The sequence below is a fragment of the Pipra filicauda genome, unplaced genomic scaffold (assembly GCF_003945595.2).
Source record: "Pipra filicauda isolate LSUMZ 115617 unplaced genomic scaffold, ASM394559v2 scaffold32_size4067784_pilon, whole genome shotgun sequence".
Taxonomy (NCBI): Eukaryota; Metazoa; Chordata; class Aves; order Passeriformes; family Pipridae; genus Pipra; species Pipra filicauda.
The window spans coordinates 3,786,324-3,807,309 of NW_024104454.1; the positions used below are offsets into that span (position 1 = coordinate 3,786,324).

The 20,986-nt window shown below is 42.6% G+C and overlaps 1 protein-coding gene across 2 annotated transcripts; it reads left to right on the forward strand.

Moving 5' to 3' along the window:
• The first annotated feature begins 556 nt into the window (after positions 1-556).
• On the forward strand, positions 557-15,955 carry ACCS (1-aminocyclopropane-1-carboxylate synthase homolog (inactive)). Of its 2 annotated transcripts, none has more exons than XM_027719609.2 (15): positions 557-1,477; positions 2,789-3,402; positions 4,908-4,967; positions 7,610-7,680; positions 8,227-8,296; positions 9,399-9,465; positions 9,918-10,015; positions 10,579-10,656; positions 11,670-11,770; positions 12,473-12,562; positions 13,565-13,610; positions 13,759-13,900; positions 14,491-14,633; positions 15,006-15,159; positions 15,367-15,955. In XM_027719609.2, exons 1-15 carry the CDS (start codon positions 1,018-1,020, stop codon positions 15,663-15,665), a joined length of 2,493 nt encoding a protein of 830 aa, XP_027575410.1. In that variant the 5' UTR covers positions 557-1,017; the 3' UTR covers positions 15,666-15,955. The 2 variants fall into 2 exon arrangements, with proteins under 2 accessions (XP_027575410.1, XP_027575409.1); XM_027719608.2 differs by having other exon boundaries at positions 558-1,654.
• Positions 15,956-20,986: the final 5,031 nt, after the last annotated feature.

Sequence of the window (20,986 nt, forward strand, 5' to 3'; positions counted from 1 at the left end):
TGAGCTGGTGGTGTAGAGGGAAAGTAAGAAATCCTGCATTCGCTCTCTGCAGTCCGAGGACGGGGGTACTCGGAAGGACTGGAAACCAGCAGCTGACTGATGGTGGGGTGTAAACACAGGAGCGAACTGGTGTAGTGCCTGGTCCCTCCGGACGGCCAGCCTGGAAGCACAAGTCCTTCACTAGTGTCCAGGGGTCGCAGGCAGTGACCCGTGCCCTTGCCTGTCCCCGAGCCCTGCCCGAGTGCCCGGGTGGGCAGCGGGCACAGCCGCGGGCAGGGGCTACCGCCGCACCCCCGCAGCTCTCGCCGGCCGGGCCCGCGCCCCCCAACCCCGCCGCCAGTGACCCGGGCCCGGCGGGAGCGGGATCGGCATTCGAGGCTGGAGGGGCCGTGCCCGTCGGCCCCGCTTCCCAGGGCTCCGCCTCGCCGGGGCTGGGGTGACACGGGCGAAGCCGCGCCGGGCCGTGCCTGGCAGCGCCGGGCGGGGCGGGCCGGGGCGGGGCCGGGGCGGGGCGGCCGTGGCGCGCTGTGGCTCGGCACGGCCCGGCACGGGGGGTGCGGCACGGCCCGGCCCGGCACAGCACGGTGCTGCCTCCCGCCGGGCCGCGCCGGGAGCAGGGAGAAAGGGGGGAGAGAGGCAGGGAAGAAAGGAAGGAGGCAGGGACGGAGGGACCCCACGGCGCCGCTCGGAGCCCGGCCCGACTCCGGGAGCGCGACAAGTGCCTGGCACGGGATAAAGTTATCCCGGAATAAGGCTGCACGCATGTGCGTCACCCCGGATGTGAACATGCCGGCCCGGCTCCCCGCTAGCTCGCTCCGCCTGGCTCCAGCGGATGGGCTGAGCCGAGCCGTGTCGAGCCGAGCCGTGCCAAGCCGTGCCCGCGTCCCTGCAGCCCGGTAGGGGCTGGGGGAGGCCGGGCCCCCCGGCGCCCTCGAGGGTCGAGGTGCGAGAGCCCCTCCCGGCGGGGCAGGGGCAGGTGCGCAGCCCGGGAGAGCGGCGGGCGGGCCCCCGGCAGCGATGGATTTTCGGGGGAAGAAGTACGAGCGCGGCAGTAACTGGTCGGACCCCGAGGTGGTGGAGCTGCTGCAGCTCTGGGCCGATGAGTCGGTGCAGATAGAGTTGGAGAGCTGCTTGCGCAACCAGCACGTCTTCAACCGCATCGCCGAGGTGCTGCGGGAGAAGGGCATCCACCGGACGGGCGACCAGTGCCGGGAGAAGATCAAGAAGATGAAGCTGGAGTACCGGCGGATCAAGGACAATAGCAAGGCCCCGCGGGGCGGGCGGACGTGGAAGTTCTACGAGGTGATGGACCGGGTGCTGACCAGCCGACCAGCCCTGGCCTATGGGTCCCTGAGCAGCAGCATGATGGCTCAGCAGGTGTTGCAGGGCAGCATGGTGGAGAGCTACCACCACCAGTTTGCCTCCTCGGCCCTGCCCTTTGGACACTCCCAGCACCCTGAACTGATGGAAATCAAATGTGAGGAGGTGAACTCTGATGACCACAGCTTGACCCCAGAGCCCCCACAAGCCATGTCTTACCAGCAGGGCTCCCCTGAAGAACAGGAGATGGAGAGAGCCTTCTTGGAGAGGGCCCAAAACGACTCTCCCATCTCCAGGGTGGAGATTCCCATTGAAACCAATGTTTCACCTTCAGGTAGGGATAGCCTTTTACATTCCAGCATAAGGTTTCTGCCCATTTTCCCAGAAAGAGAGATTTTTTTTTCCTGGTGCAGAGGTAGACACCTGGTTGTCACACTGACATTCGGATTCTTGTTTTTCCACATCCCAAAAAGCTTTAAAGTAGAAGGCTGGTATCTGCATTCATAGTCTTCTGGCCATTCCTAAAATGTATCTTGCTGCAGGTAAATAAAGTCTAGAATTACTGAGCTAGGCTAAATACTGTGTATGAAATCCAAAGGGCTGGAATGTCAGCCATAAGCTGGGCCAGGCGTTTGTGCTGGATTTCTGCATATAGTGCTGACAGTGCTTACCTTGCTGAAAAAAAACGCCAATTGCATGCTTTTTGGTATAATTTGAACATAACCAGGGCTGTCTGCAGTCCTCATGCTGAATTGTATCAGGAGACCCTCTTCTGCCATGGTTGCGTTATAAACCTGCAGGTGAAACTTCCCTTGCGTTCTTCTAAAATGTATTCCAGATCTAATATTTTAGGATATTCAACAATGAAGAATACTTGGGAATAAATTGTCTGGCATTCTAAGCTATTTAGTGGGACTTGTAAAGAAGTCACGGGCAGAAACAGCATATTTGTTTATAGGAGATTAGACTCGTGCACTGACAGTAGAGTTGGCCATTGCTTAGCTGTCAGGAAGGGTATAGTCTGGAGATCCTGGGGATTTCAAACCAGTCTAGAACAGGCTGATGGAAGAGCATGACATGTTGGAGAAGAAGAGGGATGATAACCAGTGTGAGATTAATGTCTGAGATCAGGAAGAAATGCTATGTCCTCTTCATTGTGGCGATTTCATAGCTAGTCCAGTGGAGGCAACTGGTGATCGATCATTCAGGTTAATATGGAGGCCGAGTATGGGGTTGGGGCTGGCACCATAGTGGTATGCCCAACGCGTGCTGTTAAAAAACAAACTCCAAAAAACTTTGCAAACCTCAAGATGTACCTGACTGGTTTTACTTTGTTTTTTTTTTCTGTAAACCCTGTGGTAGATCAAAAGGCATTCCAAGGACAGGCAGGGAAAGGCAGCAAAGCATGTCCATACCACTTTGTTTGCTGCTCATTTACTTTTTCTTCCTTGCTTTTATGTATTCACAGGTTTCAGTGAGCCCAACATGGCAAACTCATCACGGATCCAGAATGTTGTTCCCAGGCCTGGCTTCTCTGCCTTGCATCGACTGAGAAAAAAGCGGAAAGGCCAGCGTATGAGGGACCCGCTTGATGATCTCTTGTTGAAGACTCTGACATCTCAGCGGGCCATGGAAGAGCGCTTTTTGCAGATGGAGGAACGCCGATTTCAGCGAGATTTGGATGTGGAGGAGCGTCGAATGCAACTGGAGCAGCGACGGTTTGAACTGGAGCGGGAGCATGAGTTTCGCATGTTCAATGTCTTTGCTCAAATGCTCAGCATCCTAAAGCAGAGCCATAGCAGCTCCTCCTCCTCTGTTGCCATGCCTCGGAGCTTGGACTTCAGCCAGGCATTGTCCGAAATGGAGGGAATGGGAGGAGGAGGGGGCAATCTGCAAGAGATGAGGTTTCGTCCACTTACCAAGAGGAGGGTTGACATGCATGGCTTCTGTAACCCCAACGGCTTCCAGAGAAGCCCCTATCTCTCTGCTCGTGGCAACTTTGCCAACATGTTTCAGGGCTCCACTGAGGAAGGGTACAAAGCTTATCATGCTGACAAATATGATGAAGACAAGAACCCCAATGTAAGTGAAAAGCTCAAAGTGTTTTCCTGGCTTTATTGCTAGGAAAAAAATGACTTTCTTAGAGGCTTGCTGGCAGATACGCCAGAAGTGTGGGGTTTTTTTTGATGTTTCTGATACAAGGCAGATCAAACCGTTTGTTTGAGGAAAAGAAATTAGAAATAGTTTTGCAGATCATCTAGATATCAAAGATGAATGCTGTGTTCAGCTCAGGTTTGCACACTCTGATTTCCCTATTGGGGTAATAATACCAGTAGTGGACCTTAAAAGATGTAAGAAATCTATAGGAACAGAGCTCATGTTCCTCCTTGCACTTCATCACCTCTGTTACCCAATGAACACCATCTCTGATTATCTAATTATATCTGATTATTGGAGGTGATGGGTGCAGGAGATACAACTGCTAAGTAGTAGACTTTTTTTTTTAATTACTTTTAATAACACTCGGCACTTTTTCTGCCTGCTTATGCTTAGCTGTTCAATTTTAAGTAGCTCATCATAGCCCTCTTGTGGCACAAAGGCTGTGTGTTAATACTTCATGGCAAATTATTGCTGAGTAACAAGTATAGTAAATATAAATAATGATTTATATGTGGATTACTTTAAAATAGATCCTTCATTCAGATACTGAACTGCTTGAAACTTTAAAAATATTTTATTATTAGTCCTGACTTAGTCACCCTGTGTTGGGAGGTGAAAACTAGATTTTTAAGCTAGAAAAACGTGGGCAAGTTTTTGTTACAAGGTGTTTTATGAGGCACAAGCTGCCACTTCTACCAACTGCTGTCTATGTAGAAAGCAGCTTTTTAAACAAATACTTGAAGTTGGACTTGTACTTTAATAACATTAGAAGCATACAGTTACTTAGATTTTCTTTCACATTTTTAAAATTTATTCACCCAACCTCTTTCAATAATGAAAATGTGCTAGTAGATTTGAACTCTTCAGGAGCTAATGCCATGCTATATATGCCCAAATTGTACATGGAACTGTAGGGCCATCTCTCCATAGGGGAAAATTCAGTGTTATAACCACTTTTCATGACTACATGTTTATGTGGTTTCTAAGCAAATCAGTGGTGTGGAATGGTAAGGTCTGATACACAAATGCTTTTAGGTAAAGAAACGTGTCCAAAACATTGTTTAAAACAGCTGCAGAAGGGTAAACCCCATTTTTTTTTTCAAAGTTGTTTTAGGGTTTCTTTTTTTAGTTACATATACCAGTAAGTGAATTCAAGATTAAGTTAAACATATTTTGTAAAGAAGTATAAACCATTAGTACATATTCATTTACAGACTGTTTATTAGCTCAGAAGCTGAGTACTTGGGATATATATGGAAACACACACACGTAGATGCATGTCTCAAGTTATATATGGTGAAGTTTATGTGAACTGTGTTTTGATTTTTCCTTGGTAAGCTTTTTGGAAGAAATTTAGTGAAGTGATAGCTAAGGTGATGTACGCAGATTTTATGTGTCTATAAAAAATACACTGTTTGTCTTTCTAGGGTATAATAAACTTTGGCACCAGTGAGAATAAACTCTGCTTTGACCTGATGTCTAAGCGGGTAAGTTCTATTCCAAAAAGAAACACTGAATTTGCTCTATAGTTCCTCCTCAATTCTTGCACTTTCCTAGAGTTACTGCTGTTGCTCTGGCTTCTCTGGTAGAGTTTTTCATTGTGAATTTCCTATTTGTTGGAAGTCACTTTTGAATCCATTATGTTATTTTTCCAGGAGGATAAAAACATGGGTGTTTTTCTCTTCCTCTTTATGATGGGTTTCACTTTGGGGTTGTACTTGGTTCAGAAAATGAAATGAAAATAAGATTCATTTTATTTTCCTCTGCTGACAGTTGATGATTTAATACAGATGCTTTGAAATTAGTTTTGAACTCTATTTAATTTCAAGGATCTTCACATCTGTCCATTATGAGGTCACACAATTTGGATAAATGGTTCTGAACTCACCTGAAATGTGCAAGGGTGGCAGCAGTGAAATCCCTCAAAATCAGACTGGGTCAGCTGCTACCTGCTCACTTTGTTCAGTTCCACCAGGCAGAGGAATGAAACACACAGCACAACTGAAAAAGTAGAAGAAGCCAAAACGAAGGAATTGTAGAGGAATGTTTCTAGATTTCCATTAAAATCACTGCCCAGGTGGCAGCCTTCGAGGTGGGCAGGTGGTACTTTCTCTTGCCGGTAGTTGTCTGTGGGGTGGGAAGGTGACTCAGGGTTGGACGCTCAGTCTCTACATTTTGAAGTTCATGGTTGCTCCCATTCCACCAGTTCCCACCTTCAAAATGTTCCTTGTTTTATTTCTTCCTGCCCCATCTGCTACCCCACCACTCTGCCTTCCAGCTAAAAGAACAGGTAAGGCGGAGCTGCTGCCTGAACAAAAATGGTGCCTTCTAGGCTGCATAGGTGGTACTTTCCTTCCTTCGCTGTCCTTTCCCCTTTAAACTAACACCAAGCCTGCAGTAAGTAGTGCAGAGCCAGACAGTAGTCAGCTACATCCTAATTAGCCTTTCTATGAAAATGAGTTGAGACTTCAGCTGTAGTGTTCAAGCTTGTGGCAACAAGTTGAACAAAGATACTGTTGCCAGCTTCTCAGTCATCACAGCCTGGAGTTACAGTATGGATTCACTGAATGCAGCACCAGCTGGGATTGTAGGCAAATAATTTTTTGCTGTTTGGGACAATAAATACTTAACTTTGCCACTGAATAATGTATCCGATTTCTGTCTTCAACTTCTGACCCTTAAATTAGAGAATATTTTGTGGTGTGTGAGATCTCAGATGGTCTTCCTTTCAGATAGCCCATCTGGTTTCCTTAGCCCTTAACACATTTTTTTTAAGAGTTCTCCTCTTATTATTGCATAGTCATTTTTCACCAAGTCTGCTGATATGTTTTGTGTAGCATTCTCTAGATAAGTTTAAGAGAGAGATCTGAGGCACAGTTCTGTGCTGTGTCGGCTCCAAGAACATCTACAGCTCAATAAAGGAACTTTAATCCTACAATATCAGATTGTAATTCTGCATGGGATAAGGACAGTACCTTTAAACTCCAGAGCTTTGCACCAGATATTAGAACACCTATACAAAATGTTGTGGTTTTGTTATCATGTGTGAAATTTTCACACTGCATGTTGAATTTTCCTCCACCCTTGCACTATCACCTACTTGAGTCCCCCCCACCTTTACTTTTTTTTAATATTAACTAGATTTAACATAATTTGGTTGCTGTTAAATATTTGGAAGGCACATTGTACAGGATACTTGTTTATTTCCTTTTTGTTTATCTAAAATGTCCTATTCTCTTTATGTGTATCAATGCTTTGCTTTCCTTTGCAACTTCACAGAACTGGATTATGTGAAACCCTGATATTTATAACCTCGAAAATATTTAGGTAAAAGCAGTGTACATACTTTATCTAATTATAAACATTAAAAAGGACTCCACAGCTCAGGTGAATCTGTCTTTGAGAGCAAAATGAACTCCTCATAAGGAAAAAACTGCCTGCCCAGGGGAAGAATTATCAAGAAGATAATTTCATTTTTCTTCTGTCTTTTGAAAGCTCACATTATACTTCAACACTTACCAAAACTGATCAGAATTATAGAACTGCAGGAGCTGCAGTAACTTGGAACTGAGACATTAATGAAAGCTATTCATTAAAAAGAAATTAATGAAGAATTAACATATTGAAAGTTTATTAAATAAAATATGTATCTGACTGTGATTCAAATTTCTTTCTAACTCCTTCTAACAGTCTAGACATGAACTTTTACAACTGGGACTTGTCTTTTGAGTTGAAAGCTGTTGTCCTCAGAGCTTGGGCAAAACACTCTTGGGGTTTCTTCATTTGCTGCGAAAGTCTTCTGCAGGCATCTCTGTTATGGGCGTCATGTGTGTTGCCTGTCCTGAATCCTTTTTTGTAGATCTCTGTGCAGTGAAGTTTTGGCTGCAACAACTTAGCAGAAGCCCATACTTCATATAACCTGAAGTTATCACTGATCGGTTTGCTGGTCTTTTGTTCTCCTACATCCATTAATTTTGATGGTCACTGGCTTTCCCAATCCAGTTTTACAACTGTTGAAGTTGCACGGGTGTGTGTCTATGCAGGTGTGTGCCTGTACATGGATCCCATCTATCTGCATGTTTCCCTTAGCAGTGAATGTGCTTTTAATGGTTCTTCTCATTGCTTCCAGCTGACACAGACTGATATGAATCTGATGGAACCTTCACTGCTTCAGTATCCTGACTGGAAGGGACATTTGTTGTAAGTCTTTTCTGTAATGCTTCTCTTTTTGACTACTTGTTTAATAAGCAGAGTGGATGAAGACAAAGCACTTATGCTATATTTGCTAGTTAAAACTTTTCTAGGTCATATAATCATCTTTTTCTTTGCAAAACTGTAAATTAGCTGTCCTACCAGCTAATCCAATCAAAAGCTCTTTTATGGAGAGAAAGTGCAAGTTTTCTAAATAAAACACAGTTCTAAAAGCACTGCATACGTTAACAAATTGGGTAACTCCAGGCAGTTCTTTGAAATGTAGTGAATGCTTGGGGACAGTAATCCTTCTCTTCTGTGCACGATTAAAGCTCATGAGAAATGCCGGCACCATTGTTGACATTATCAACATTGTCCTTGACCTCTGCTGTGTGTAAAAATCCTGTCTGTTGCATGGGGCTATCCTGTTTTTTAGCCATTTCCGTCACACTTTACTATACCCTGACTTTATTTTCCTAAGATGTGAACCTATCTTGGAAGCCCAGCCTCTTGGAGAATAAGCTGAATCAATATTTGCTTTTGTGTATTTTTCAGTTTACGCGAGGAAGTGGCTCGATTTTTGACCTATTACTGCAAGACCCCTGCACCTCTTAAAGCAGAGAATGTAAGTAACCCAGTGTTCATTGCTGTATATTCTAATGTATTGCCATTTGTTGGTAATCAGTTTCAACTTCTGTTTTTTTAAACAAATGATTTGGTAAGAATGCAGCCTTTTATCATGTAAATGAGAGTGATTCTTCATTTCAGTAGCTTTTGATGCACACTTCAGGCAAAACATTTCAGGTCTACTGTATGTTTGCCTCATGCTTTTCTTTTGTGTGCCAATGTCTCCTGCGCTCTCAGTGGGGCTTTATGTTTTCATCTCCTTATTCAGCTCAGGGTCCTACTATGCCTGTATTCCTCACTCAAAGAGTGCCCATTGTTTCAGTTGAGTTTAATTTCATCCCATTCTGCTCTTATACCTCAAGACAAAGATTTGTAATTGATTCAAGAGTTAGTTTTAGCCTGTAAAATAGACCTTTTCAAACTTCATGGCGTTGTTGTAAGGAAGGGATCAAGACCTGAGTCTCTGCAGAACTTGCTGACTTGGGAGAGATACAGGTACCTGTAGGGATCAGGGACTCCCTACAGTGTTCAGGGCAACAGGAACTGGTGCAGCCACTGCTTTTCCAGCTGCAGTGATTCAGCAGAATCCCATTCTTCTTGTGAACTGAAGTTACTACTGGTCAGTTTGCCGATCACTGCCTCTCCAAGGCACCTGATTCTTCCTGCTACTTGGAATGAAACTCATGGTACCTGTGAGCTTTTGTCTTCCAGAAGCAGGATTCAAACCTGCTCGTGTACGAGACCTATTTCCACTTTTGCACAAATTTGTTAGGAGGTCAGAGCTGTTATTACCACAAGGAGATGATATCTCATATTAGCTGTTGAGAAGTAGTTTGCCTTCATAGCAGTTCAGAACTGCTCCCCAGTTTTTCCCTATTCTTTTTCTAAATTGCTTGTTAGAATCAATAATGGCATCAGAACAAAGTGTCTCTGAAGCAAAAAACAGGATTAAAGTTATTTCTGGTAGAAGTGGGATTTCAGCAGAAAAATTCTACTAGACAACTGGGGAGAAAATTTATTTCAGTGATATTGTCAGGAATTATTATAGTGTTGTCTTTCTATGTACAGATTTATCACTATCTTCTCTCTTTCTTTTCTAGGTGGTTGTTTTAAATGGTTGTGGCTCTTTATTTTCTGCATTAGCTACAGTCCTTTGTGATCCAGGGGGTAAGTGGATGGTTGGAACATGTTTTTGGTTTGGTTTGGGTTTTTGCTGGGAAATAAAATACTGTGTTACTTCGTTTAAATATTGTTTGACAGAAGTGAAGTAGTGGAATTGCCATTTGCCTTCTTCAAAGTTCTTGTTTCCTGCAAGATTGTGCTGTGAAATTCTTCATCTTTATGGTTTGCAGATGTCATGCACTTACACTTGATGTCTGCCCTGTCTGCCTTCACTATGTTTTAGTTTGCTAGACTAAACATGGGCTATACTCATGTTTACCTGGGTTCTTGCAGAAGATTAAAGAATTAATGTAAAAATAAAGTGAAGGCAAAGGCAGTAACACTGCAGTGGTTCCAGAGGGCTCAGTTGTAAAAAAGCTTTCATGTTTAGCTGAAGCACAGTAGGAGAGAGAAGGATTATGACCTGTTGATAACCATTTTTGTTTTCTCTTTTCCAGAAGCTGTTCTGATTGCTACTCCCTTTTATGGTGGTATTACCCAGAGTATCTTCCTCTATGGTAATGTCAAGCTGGTGTATGTCTGTTTAGACAGTAAGGTAAGATCTGAGGAATACCAGCTTCTGTAGTGAAATTGATACTGGGAAGTGATGAGCTTTGGGAACCTCTGGAAGCCGTTCTCAGAACAAGGATACATTGCAGCCAGCGGACATTTTCCCAGTTTATTACTAGGAAACTGGGCACATAATTTGCAAGAAAGTAATTTGAGACTGCAAATCTGGATTCCAGTTCTGTCCTTTTCTTGTATCTCACTCCCAATAACAGCCCTTGAAAGGAAAAAAATGACCATTTTGAACCTTGGAGAGAGAAGTGTGTCTGTCCTACTAAAGATGGTCCCAGGCTGGAAGAGCAGATGGAGATCTTGCATTGTTTTAGTTATTCAAAGATAGCCAGAGAATTCTGTTTGTGGCCAGCCTATGATGGCCATTTCTTTGATTCTATTTATTTATTTATTATTTCTGTAGTATAAAAGGATAAGAAGATGGTTGCTAGGTCATTATTGTTGTTTTTTTTTCTTTCAGGAAAGATTTTTCAAGGGATTGGCTGAGGGCAGTCTCTATTGAAATAACTTGGCCTTTTTTATCTCTTTTATGTCTTTCAGATTACTGGAACAAACACTCGGCCTTTTCAGCTCACAGTGGAAAAACTGGAAAAAGCTTTGCAGGATGCCCAGGCAGAGGTGAGTTTAGCTGAGCTTCACATTACTACCTCAGTCTACAATATGTTGGAGACATGTCCCAGAAGTGGCCTAAAGATCAAAGCACTTTCAAAACCTATCACCTGGCTTTCTGTTTGTCCTTGTAGACCTCCTGAGATTAGGCTGCTTGCAAACTCGGGGGCAGTCTTAGGGGGACTCCCTCAGTGTCATGTCTGTCCAATTTTGGTCACAGCAGAAAGGATAAACTAGGAGTACCAGACCATTCACAAAGCACTGGAACCCATTCATATCACTAAAAAAAAAAATAAAGTACTTGGGCTTGCACTAAAATTTTGGACTACCCAGGGTTTCACCTTCAAGGCAGCTGAGTTACCCCAAAACTGACTGCTCTATACAGCCACAGCAGTGCAAATGAATCCACTAAGATCGCTGAGAGTTTTTGCAGAAGAGAGAGAGGTACAAATCTAGATGACAAAATGCAGATGAATATCGCTTTTCTGAAGAGTGAATCTCTAAGTTTTGACATTGTCGTAAGTCCCATAAATGTTTAGCTGCATCTTTGGATCATTACTGGCTCTGACATCTCCAGCCAAGTGTGCTCTAAATGAGTAACTTTGCATCCACATAACTCAGATTCTCATCTTTCTTGCCACATTCGTGGGCAATCTTCAGTAATTTATTACTTCCCAGTTACTGATACAGCTCAGAGAAAGTGCTCCCATGCTGAGAACATGTGAGAGTATCTTTCTCGTTAATTGGTTGACCAGATGGCAGTGATTGTAGCAACTCCCTCTTTTAAAAATCATAGATTCATTCTATAATACTTTCCTCAGTTCACTTCGCAAGTGATATAATTATTTAAAAAAATCTTGATTTGTGGCTAAAAGTTTTCTCATACAAATCTAACCTTTGACGTGAAAAATTATGGTGGAAACTTAAGGGGAATCTTGTGTCAAGCTCGCTGCTCAAGTAGAGGGACTGAAAATTTATCCCATAATGGGGACTCTTAATACTGTGTTATTTGTACTCTGCAGGGTGTCACTGTAAGGGCCTTAATTCTTCTGAATCCCCAAAATCCCCTTGGGGACATCTACTCCTTGTCAGAGCTACGGGATTACCTGGAATTTGCCAAAAGGTATGTCAGTTTGGAAGGCTGAGGCATACTGAGTCAGATAGAGCTTCCAGAACCTGGTGTGCTGCTTGATGTCCCTGAATTGCTGTGAATATCTCTCAAGTCAGGCAAACTGTCTATTCTTCACACACAGTAGTGGACTTAAGACAGGAGAGGGGAGCGCTGGGAACATGGACCATGCAGTCATCTGGGGTGGTAAAGCAACTTGCATCAAGGAATACAAGTTTTATTTTTCAGTAATCCTAGCAAACACTGTAGTGCTGTACTTCCCTGGTAGAAAGCTGAGTTCTTTTCTTTTTGATTTCTCTGTATCTGTTAAGACAAAGGAGCATAGGAATATGGGTTCCCAGCTTCATCATGGATCATAATACTCTCTGAGATTCTGAATCCGTCAGATGCTGAGTGGATGATAATACAACTTTTTCTAGATGGATAGTACATACAGGAATTAATTTTCACTAGTGCGTTGAAAATTATTGGATTTTTGTCTTGTTATATGGTTGCAGTGGGTGACAGTTAAGTGGATATACCTCAAATCACTTCAATGTACATATAATAGACCTGAATTAAGAAAAACTGCTTTACTTTGCAAAATTTGGCATCCCATCTTCCTTATTTAAAGCAAGTATTTGCAGGCCTGAATTTATCCCTGCTTCTAAATGTGAAGCAGCCTTCTTTAGTAATCTCCATTTTGTCCTTTTGCAGACATGAATTGCATGTGATAGTAGATGAGATCTACATGCTGTCAGTTTTTGATGAATCAGCCACGTTTCACAGTGTCCTAAGCATGGACAGGTAAAATCAGCTCCTACTTCCCTGGCCATCTTCCAGTGACAGTTCAACATGATGCCTTGCTGAGAACTTGTGACTGGAAGTTAAGTCATAAGCAAGCAAATTCTGAATCCGTCTTATACTGATTTCTTTCTTTTTTTTTTTTTTTCTTTTTTTTGTAATTTCTGAATGGCAAATGCATTTTGTGTGCAATCTAACAAGTAAAAAATGACAGCTTTCTGTTGTGGTACACTTTTCAAGGTGTGCTTCAATATTTGGTTGTGGCAGTCCCCAAAACTAGAAACAGATGTTTCATTTGTCGAAGATGCTGAGACTTTTCTTCCTACCTAAACATCGTAATCTCTTTACCATGTTTCTGTTGATGCCTGGAAAAGCTTTCTTTTGCTGTTTACTTCCTTTTTTTTAATAGAGTAGTCACAGATCACAGTCTGGTATTACAGACTTGATAAAGGCTTTTATTAAGTATTTTTTAATGAGATGAAAAACTTTTCAAATCTTTTTAAAATATGGTGGGAGGGGTTGTTGTGGAGGTGGGCTTTTTGTTTGTTTGTTTGTTAAATTTCTAGTCTTTACCAGTGGTGCTATCTTTCTTTTTGTGCACACTTGCAAGGAAATAAAATATTCTTTGTTAGGTGTTAGCACAGTGTTGCTAGGCTTGATCTAAAAGAAAATGACTTTTGATTCTTGGAATATGCATTGGCACAGGCCTGATTTCTAGCATTACATGTACAAGCTTCATATGTTCAGGAAATCTGTGTATAAAATGTAGCACTGATATGCATCTGTATATCTGAAATATTTAAAAATTCTGTCTAAAACTACTTCCAGGGAGTTCCTAGCTTCTAAAGTTATTTGCATTTAAATTTTCCCTACTTGACTAATGTTCCTTGTGCACTATCTATCACTGTGTAATGCTGCCTCTCTGTTTCTGCAATGCTGCACTGGTGATCCAAAAGCTTCAGCACCTATGACACTAACTGCCCATCTGCATCCTTCTACATACAGATTGCCTGATCCACAGCGGACTCATGTGATGTGGGGAATAACCAAGGTGAGTGCTGGTTGCTATTGTGCTGTGGCTTTGTGGCTGGTGGGGTTGGTCTGGGGTCCTCAGGTTCTCATGCTGAAAAGAGCAAGGTAGTAGTAATAGGATCCCAGCCTTCCTGTTTAATAAAGTAGTCTCTCTGCATCTTCTCCAGGATTTTGCTGTTTCTGGGATTCGTTTTGGTACTTTATATACAGAGAACCAAGACGTTGCTGACGCAGTGGCTTCTTTGTGTTATTTCCATGGGGTTTGTGGACCTATCCAGCACAAGGTTGCGCAGCTGCTTAAAGACAGAGGTGAGTCAGTAGCTCCATGTAAAATCCTCTGCCATTCTGTGTGTCTTGGTACTCAAAGGATCCCCTCCCCTCACTTTCTTAAGTAGTCTCCTGTTTGTACAGCTTAACTGACAGTCTTCTGTTACCCTCAAACTGCCCATGCAACACAAGGCTGCCAGCTCTACATAAAAGGATCATTTCTGCAGAGCTTCTGATCAGCAGAATTAGAGGAGCAGCTTGGAAGAAGTGTGGTAGCTATTTGTACAGAAATAACCAGTGTTGTGTAGAACCACACCTTGTGGGACAAGGGGAATGGAAGTTGATTTCTAACTCCACCCAGGATGGAATGCTAACAGTCTACAACAACTAAGAGCTATGAATGTAGGGAAACTTCCTTAGGAAGGTCAAGAAGATACTCTTCTGCACAGACATGAAACTGCTAAGTAGTTCTTGCCTGTCTTTTTGCTATTTGAGTAAACAGAAAACAGAAGAAGGAGGTGAAGGGAAAAAGAGGTGAAATGGAAAAAGACACGGAGTGTTTTGGAAACTTGAACAGATCAGAATACTTTCTCAGTTTGCAATTCTTTTCTTTATCTTCTCCTTCTGGTCAGACTGGATCAACCAGGTGTACCTGAGGGCCAACCATGCCCGCCTAAAAGCTGCCCATACGTATGTGACAGATGAGCTGAAGACACTTGGGGTTCCTTTTCTCAACCGCAATGCAGGCTTCTTTGTTTGGATTGATTTCCGAAAGGTTGGTAGTCTTAGAAAATGAGGCTTCTCCTGGGATGAGGGCAGGTACATAGTGCAACTGCGTCTGGGGGAAAGGTTAATATTGTGATAAGCATTTTGTTTTAACGAATCTGTTGTTTAATGAGGGAAGGACTGTCAGGTGTTTCAGTCTGTTCTTTTCCTTTCGTCTATCTGTGAACTTCCCTCCTTGCAGGAATCTTACTACTCTCAAGCTACTTTCCTCCCCATTTCTTCCTTTATATCACAACTGCTTCAGAGGTAAAAGGTGTCTCCCTTGGCCTTTGCAGACCTCATGGGAATCACAAATTCATGAGGATCTCAGTGATCTAGTCTATATGTTACTAACATCTGGCCCTTCTGATGACTCTTCTAGTACCTTAAGACAGGCACATTTGAGGAGGAGTTGCTACTCTGGAAGCGTTTTCTGGATAATAAGGTCCTCCTGTCCTGCGGAAAAGCCTTTGAATGCAGTGAACCTGGATGGTTCCGCATCATCTTTGCTGACAAGACCCACCGGCTACAGTTAGGCAAGTAATATTTTCTTCTCTTTTTTCTCTCACCAGAATTTCTGTAGCACTGTTCCCTTCTCTCCTTAATCCTAAGCCTATTACTATCCTCTTGTCTTCTCTGTTTATCTTTCCTTTCTCCATCCTCCTTTTCTGGATCTGATGGATCTGGGGGCACTTGTGGCTCAAATTAATCTACTATTGTTTCTCCTCCTTATACCACTGCAGGTATGCAAAGGATACGCAAGGTTTTGGAAGAGCGGGAGCAGGAGATACTGGCAGAGGAGAAGGAGCAGCCTTGTCAGTCAGATCAGGATGGCAAAGCAGATAGCACAGATGAAGTCATTTTTGTATCCCGCCACCAGGAGCCTACCTGCGCCAGCAGCTCCAACCTTGGTGACCTCATTGGCCTCCTGCAGCAACAGATGCGTTCTTCTGACTGGCTACAGAAAAACACAGCCGAGCAGTTTGCACAGGAAAAGCCAGAGATCTATGATGTGTTCAGCAAACTGGTGGGGAAGCAGTAGCTGTCCGTGTTTCTTCAGGGCTGTTCCTGAGCAGTGACTGACCCTGGGCCCCTTACAGCTCAGGAGTGACTTCCAGCAAATAATATATTTTCTGTATAGCAAGAAAATTACTTTGTAAACCCCCTTCTCTTCCCTCTGTTTGAGATCTCTAATTTGTACTATATAGGTGTATTCCTTGGATTGGGGTGAGGGTAGGGAATGGGGAGGTCTTGTTTGTCTGCTGCTCCCTGTCCTGCAGCATCATTGTATTTTGTATTTCATTTCTAATGAATATGCTCTTAACTATCTTATTAAGGTTCTGTGGTGTTATTTTTTATTCTTCTTGCTTCACACTTTCCAAGAAGACAGAGACTTGAGATTGTTAAAATGTGTAAAGTTTCCCTTTTCCTAAATGGTGATCAGATGTGACTATTTTGGGGACAGAAGATGACTGCTGTCTCAAAGAGGTGTTTTGGGAAGAGAGAACTTGGTGTCAGCCTGAACTTAGCCCCAGTAAGGGTAAATAAGCATGTGTATGGATTCATCTGCATGAGTGAGGCTGTTTGAGCCATGGTCATCTAGACTGAGCTCTGTAAAGCTTTCTTTTTCAGTTTAAACCAGATCTAACCTCAGATCAGACAGTATCCAACACCCTCGGTTGGTGAAATGCCCATTTTTATTTTTATTCTACTTTTTTATATTCATGTAAATAAACAGCATCCGTTGGCCTCTTGATAGAATGTCCACAAAAGAGCTGCGAACAGAGAGGCAGTTGAATGTTCTTTCTACAGCCTTCGTATTCCTGGAAGTCCATCCTGTCTGGTTAACAGTGAAGTATATTGGCAGGACAGTACAGAGAATGTTAGGTGTTCCTACAAGTATACCTGCTTCTGTCACCTACCACAGATTTTCAAGGTGGCACATTCCACCATTATCAGGATAATTAAGGCAATTTTTTATCTATGTATGTCAATTTGCAGGGTAATTTTTTGACTAAACAGTATTCTTCCACCTCCGCTCCTTCCTTTCCCATTTTAAGACACTTTTCTGTTGGCTGGTGATAGAGTATTTCAGTTGGAAAGCTTCTTTCACAGATACAAAACTCTTTAATTTCTGGTACTGTAAAACTTGAGGTATCCTAAAGAAATTGCAACTGTTTCTTCTGCATACAAATTAGTCCAGAGTTGAAGGAAATTGCCCGTGAAGATGGAATGGAAATGCACCTTTCCCCTCCTGTAATTTGTTCTAATAGCAACCAAGTTTCATCTTGGTGGCATTATAGAATCTGTTTATATAATGAGCTAGAGAGGTGAAAGATAAAATTCTGGCTGAATTCTGTGCTGTCAAAACAGTTGAAATTTGCTGATCACAAATGAAGAACCATCTTCTACTCTTCTGATCAAGCTCCAATATGAAAAAAATCCTCAGTCCCATGAAGTCTTGCATCTTGCTTAGATTTGTAACTCATTCAGAAGAAGGTTGTTATTGAGAATTAACAGGAAATTCAGATTAGTCTCTGTTTCAATCTTTAAGAAAACCATTTTATAGTTACTTTGTGAGGTGGGATGTCAGGGAATGCTGGCTCACAGTTGTACCCTTATTGCTCTGTTAGTTTTGTTCTTGGACATCATAGGTTTTGGCAGATGGGCAAGAGCGACAAAAGCATATGTCTGCATTATAAACCAAATTACCCAGGCATAGGTAGCAAATAATTAATGCGATCGCACTTTAATGTATGGTGATGGTGGAGAATTGTCTGGACAGTGAAAAGTCTGAGCAGCGGCTGAGGAGAGGATGCTGCACGTGGCTACTGTTAGCAGTAACCGGCTCCTCCCTCGGAAGCCAGCAATGAGGCGAGTTTAATGGTCCTTGCCATGTTCCAATGACACTCTCTGTCTCTCTCTCTGTCCACCTCCTCCACACCCCCACCCCATTCTCTCTCTCTACTCCAGAGAAATGTTCAGCATTTTTAGGTTAGAAGTGGGAATTTCCTGTGCAGCACTGCTCTCAGTCACAGAAACTTCCCTAACACACATTTCAGGCATAGACTTGATATTTTCATGCTTGTGGGAGGGGAAAATCTCTGGATTTCCAAATTATTAACCTGTGTTACATTGTAGTTAGGCAGACAACATAAGTGAGGCCCATTCTAAATAAGTATTTAGGAAGGATCATGCATTCCTAAAGAAAGAATCTGTGAAGCTGAGTTTTCCCTTACGGAAATTGAATAGATCCTAAGCAAAATATCTGTAAGGGAAAATATTCACTAATAACAACCTGAACTAAAGAAGGGTAGCTGCTAAAATATACTATACGATAGATTTTGTTGGGATTTTTGGGGGGGAGGGGGTGGGTTTGTTTTTTTGTTTGTTTTTTTGTGGGTTTTTGTTCGTTTGGTTTTGGGTTTTTGTTGTTGTTTTGGGTTTTTGGTTTTTTTGTTTGGTTTTTGCTTGTTGTTTAGGTTTTTTTTTTTTGTTTTTTTTTTTTTAAATAAATGTTAATACCTTAATTGTGTCTTTCTGTCTTGGAACATCTAACAGATCGTACAGTTGAGCTGACTACCGTGTGATCCTCCCATCCCCATAGTGACCCAGTTTCTTAAAACCTGCCTTGGAGTCAAATTATCATTTATATTGACAATTTCTCTGCAGTCTTCCTCCAGTTACTTGCTTACAAAATCCCTCTGTAGCTCTCATCCTGTTGACAGAGTGGTGTTTTCATTTAATCAGAGAGATAGTGGCACACAAGGGCTGGATAAAAAAAACTCTCATGGATTAAGCTACGTGAGTCACACCCCTGAAAATTTCTGCATCTGAAATATTAAGCATGCAAAAGGATAAAACTGCATTTTGCACTTTTAATTATATATGCAGCTCTTTTTGTAATATTGGCTGACCTAACAGGAGATTGTCTTGGCTATTTCTGAAGCAGTTCAGACTGCACCATGAAGAACAGGGCAAGATATATAGACAAAAAGATATGTGTTCCATCTGAAAAAATCAGTGGTAAGATACACTCCTTTTCCATTCCAATTAATGCTTTATTTATTACCGACTTATATAAAACACTGTCAACTGACTGACGACAAGATCCTAAATTATCTGCAGCCAACAAATGTCCTAAAGAGTCTGAGATGGTTATAAATACTCTACTTTTTGTCCTCAGTTTGCCTGGATTGGTTATTTTTAGCAAATAGCCAGTCGACCTTATCAAAATGAAGAATCAAAAATAGTCTGGAAAAACACTGCAAGGAAAGGCTATTTTTAGCTCTCTGTCTATTCCCTGCTGCTATCCAGCAAGGTCTGATGGCACAGCTCATGCACGAGTGCTTAGTTATTCTAGGCGAATGCTTGTCGTGACCTGTCCTTTCCCTGGATACCTCACTGCAGAAAGAGTTCAATTGATTAAAGATTAATGCATCTGCAGACCGTGACAGCTGAAAGCTTTAGGGAGGGGGAACCTACACTGACAGAGTGTTTCTACCTGCACCTTTGTGCTACATTATAGTTTCTTTGAAGGGAACTTTTGCCTAACTGAATCTCCTTGTGTCTCACGTCCTTCAGTGGTTGCTATTGCAGCAGATCTCCAAAGTATATTCAGCTTTTTCCTTTCAATTTAGGAAGGTGGTAGAGGAAGTATAGTTACAGACATAAGGTCTGTTTTGAGCAGTGCCATCCATCACAAAGGAGCAGCATTGGAAGTGTATGATGGTCTGGATCGATAGATAGAACCATGCAATTGGCTGCTAGCTATTGATCAGACTAGTTAAAAACTCTACTGATATAGATGCAGGTATCATTTAGTTGTAAGACTTAAACTGGAACAGTGAACCAAGGCTGTTGCAATATTCTGCTTTTTTTTTTATAATAGAAATTCTTTCATTTAGTTCAGTACCTTATATATTGGCAGTAACCATTACCAAATTTTTCAGAAGAATAAATTGAGCTATGAGTTTTTGGCTATGCTATGCCATAGGTTGAAAATAAGGCTGAAAAGATGTCCTCAATCTATTAGTTTTCCCCTTCACATTTGCCTTCTAAAATTATCTCCTTTTATTATAAAGGTGTTTTCAGAATGTGCTGCTTTCATCACTGACTGCATAAGGTGCACCATAATCTCACATGCAGCTACTTCATATGTGGAGATACAATAGCTAACAGAAGGTTCTCTGAACATTTCTTTCTCTTCTGTGTACTGATCATCCCAGCAGAAAACACAGGATGCTGTATGTGACAGCAGGCTAATGTATGATGTGATGGTAAAGCCCTTAAAAACGAACTCCAAATGACCCCCAAAAAGCCATATAAGACAGGACATAAAAGGGCAAAGCAAAGAGAGCTAAAATATCTGATTTCTCCTGTGCATTTATAAAAATTGATAGCCTGTTATCCAGATGCTGATGAATATTTTTACAAGCTATAAATGGCAACCTGGAGTCTAAAAATAGTCTGTGCTGCAGACTTGTCTGGCTTAGCTACATCACTAGAATATAAACAGGCTCCCTGATGTGGTTTCAGGGAAATCTCTATCAAAACAGACTGCATCCTCCATTTTTCTTGTGATTTTGAAATAAAATAGCTGATGCTGCTTGCATTTGTTTAATTCTAGCTTTTAATAGAATTGCACTGATTTCCAGATTTTCCTACAGGGATGAAAGGATCATCAGGTTTCCATGAATATTTCAGCTACAATTGATTCGATGCACTTTCTTCTCCCTGGCAGAGCAGGGAGGCGGAGGAAGCGCCCGCGGGCACTGCATGGGCTGGCGCAGGCTGCGCTCGGTGACCCCCCGCCGCACGTGGACCTGCCAGTGTCCCTGTCACGCGACAGGGCCGGGGACCCCCCTCTGTGGCTCAGACACATCCAGGCACGGTTTACGCTGATGAGCCCCATAGCTGCAGAGATCCAGCGCTCATCCCGGCAGCCCCAATACATGAACGGTACCCCTTCCAATTCACAAAAAATTGGACACAGTCCAACTACCTCCTGAAGGAGAGTTCCTGCCTCTGCTTTATGAATGGCACAGTTCACAGCAATTTGAAGCTGATGGGTTAAACCCGGAAACATTATGTACTCTAACAAACTTCAGTAGCTTGCACTTGGGAGGAGGGAGAAGCCAGTACCAGCCCTCAGAAAGATGCTTTAAGATCTGTGAGTGCTTTCTGTCATTGGCTTTGAATGTCACAGACAGGGTGAAGAAGGTATCAGTGAGACTGAGCAGAATGCTACATCACCTGCTATGCAACGTGTATGAGGAGAGGTTGAAAGAAAAGAGAAAGCAACTGCAGTGACAGCATTTTGCCTTTCTTGTGGGAGTACCAGGCTGTCTCTGTGCGTGCGTG

Excerpts from the sequence above, each read along its gene's own strand:
- ACCS (XM_027719608.2), top strand. The coding sequence starts at position 1,018 with ATGGATTTTCGGGGGAAGAAGTACGAGCGCGGCAGTAACTGGTCGGAC. Across the intron at positions 1,655-2,788 it reads AACCAATGTTTCACCTTCAG|GTTTCAGTGAGCCCAACATG; the intron begins GTAGGGATAGCC and ends ATGTATTCACAG. Across the intron at positions 3,403-4,907 it reads ATGAAGACAAGAACCCCAAT|GGTATAATAAACTTTGGCAC; the intron begins GTAAGTGAAAAG and ends TTGTCTTTCTAG.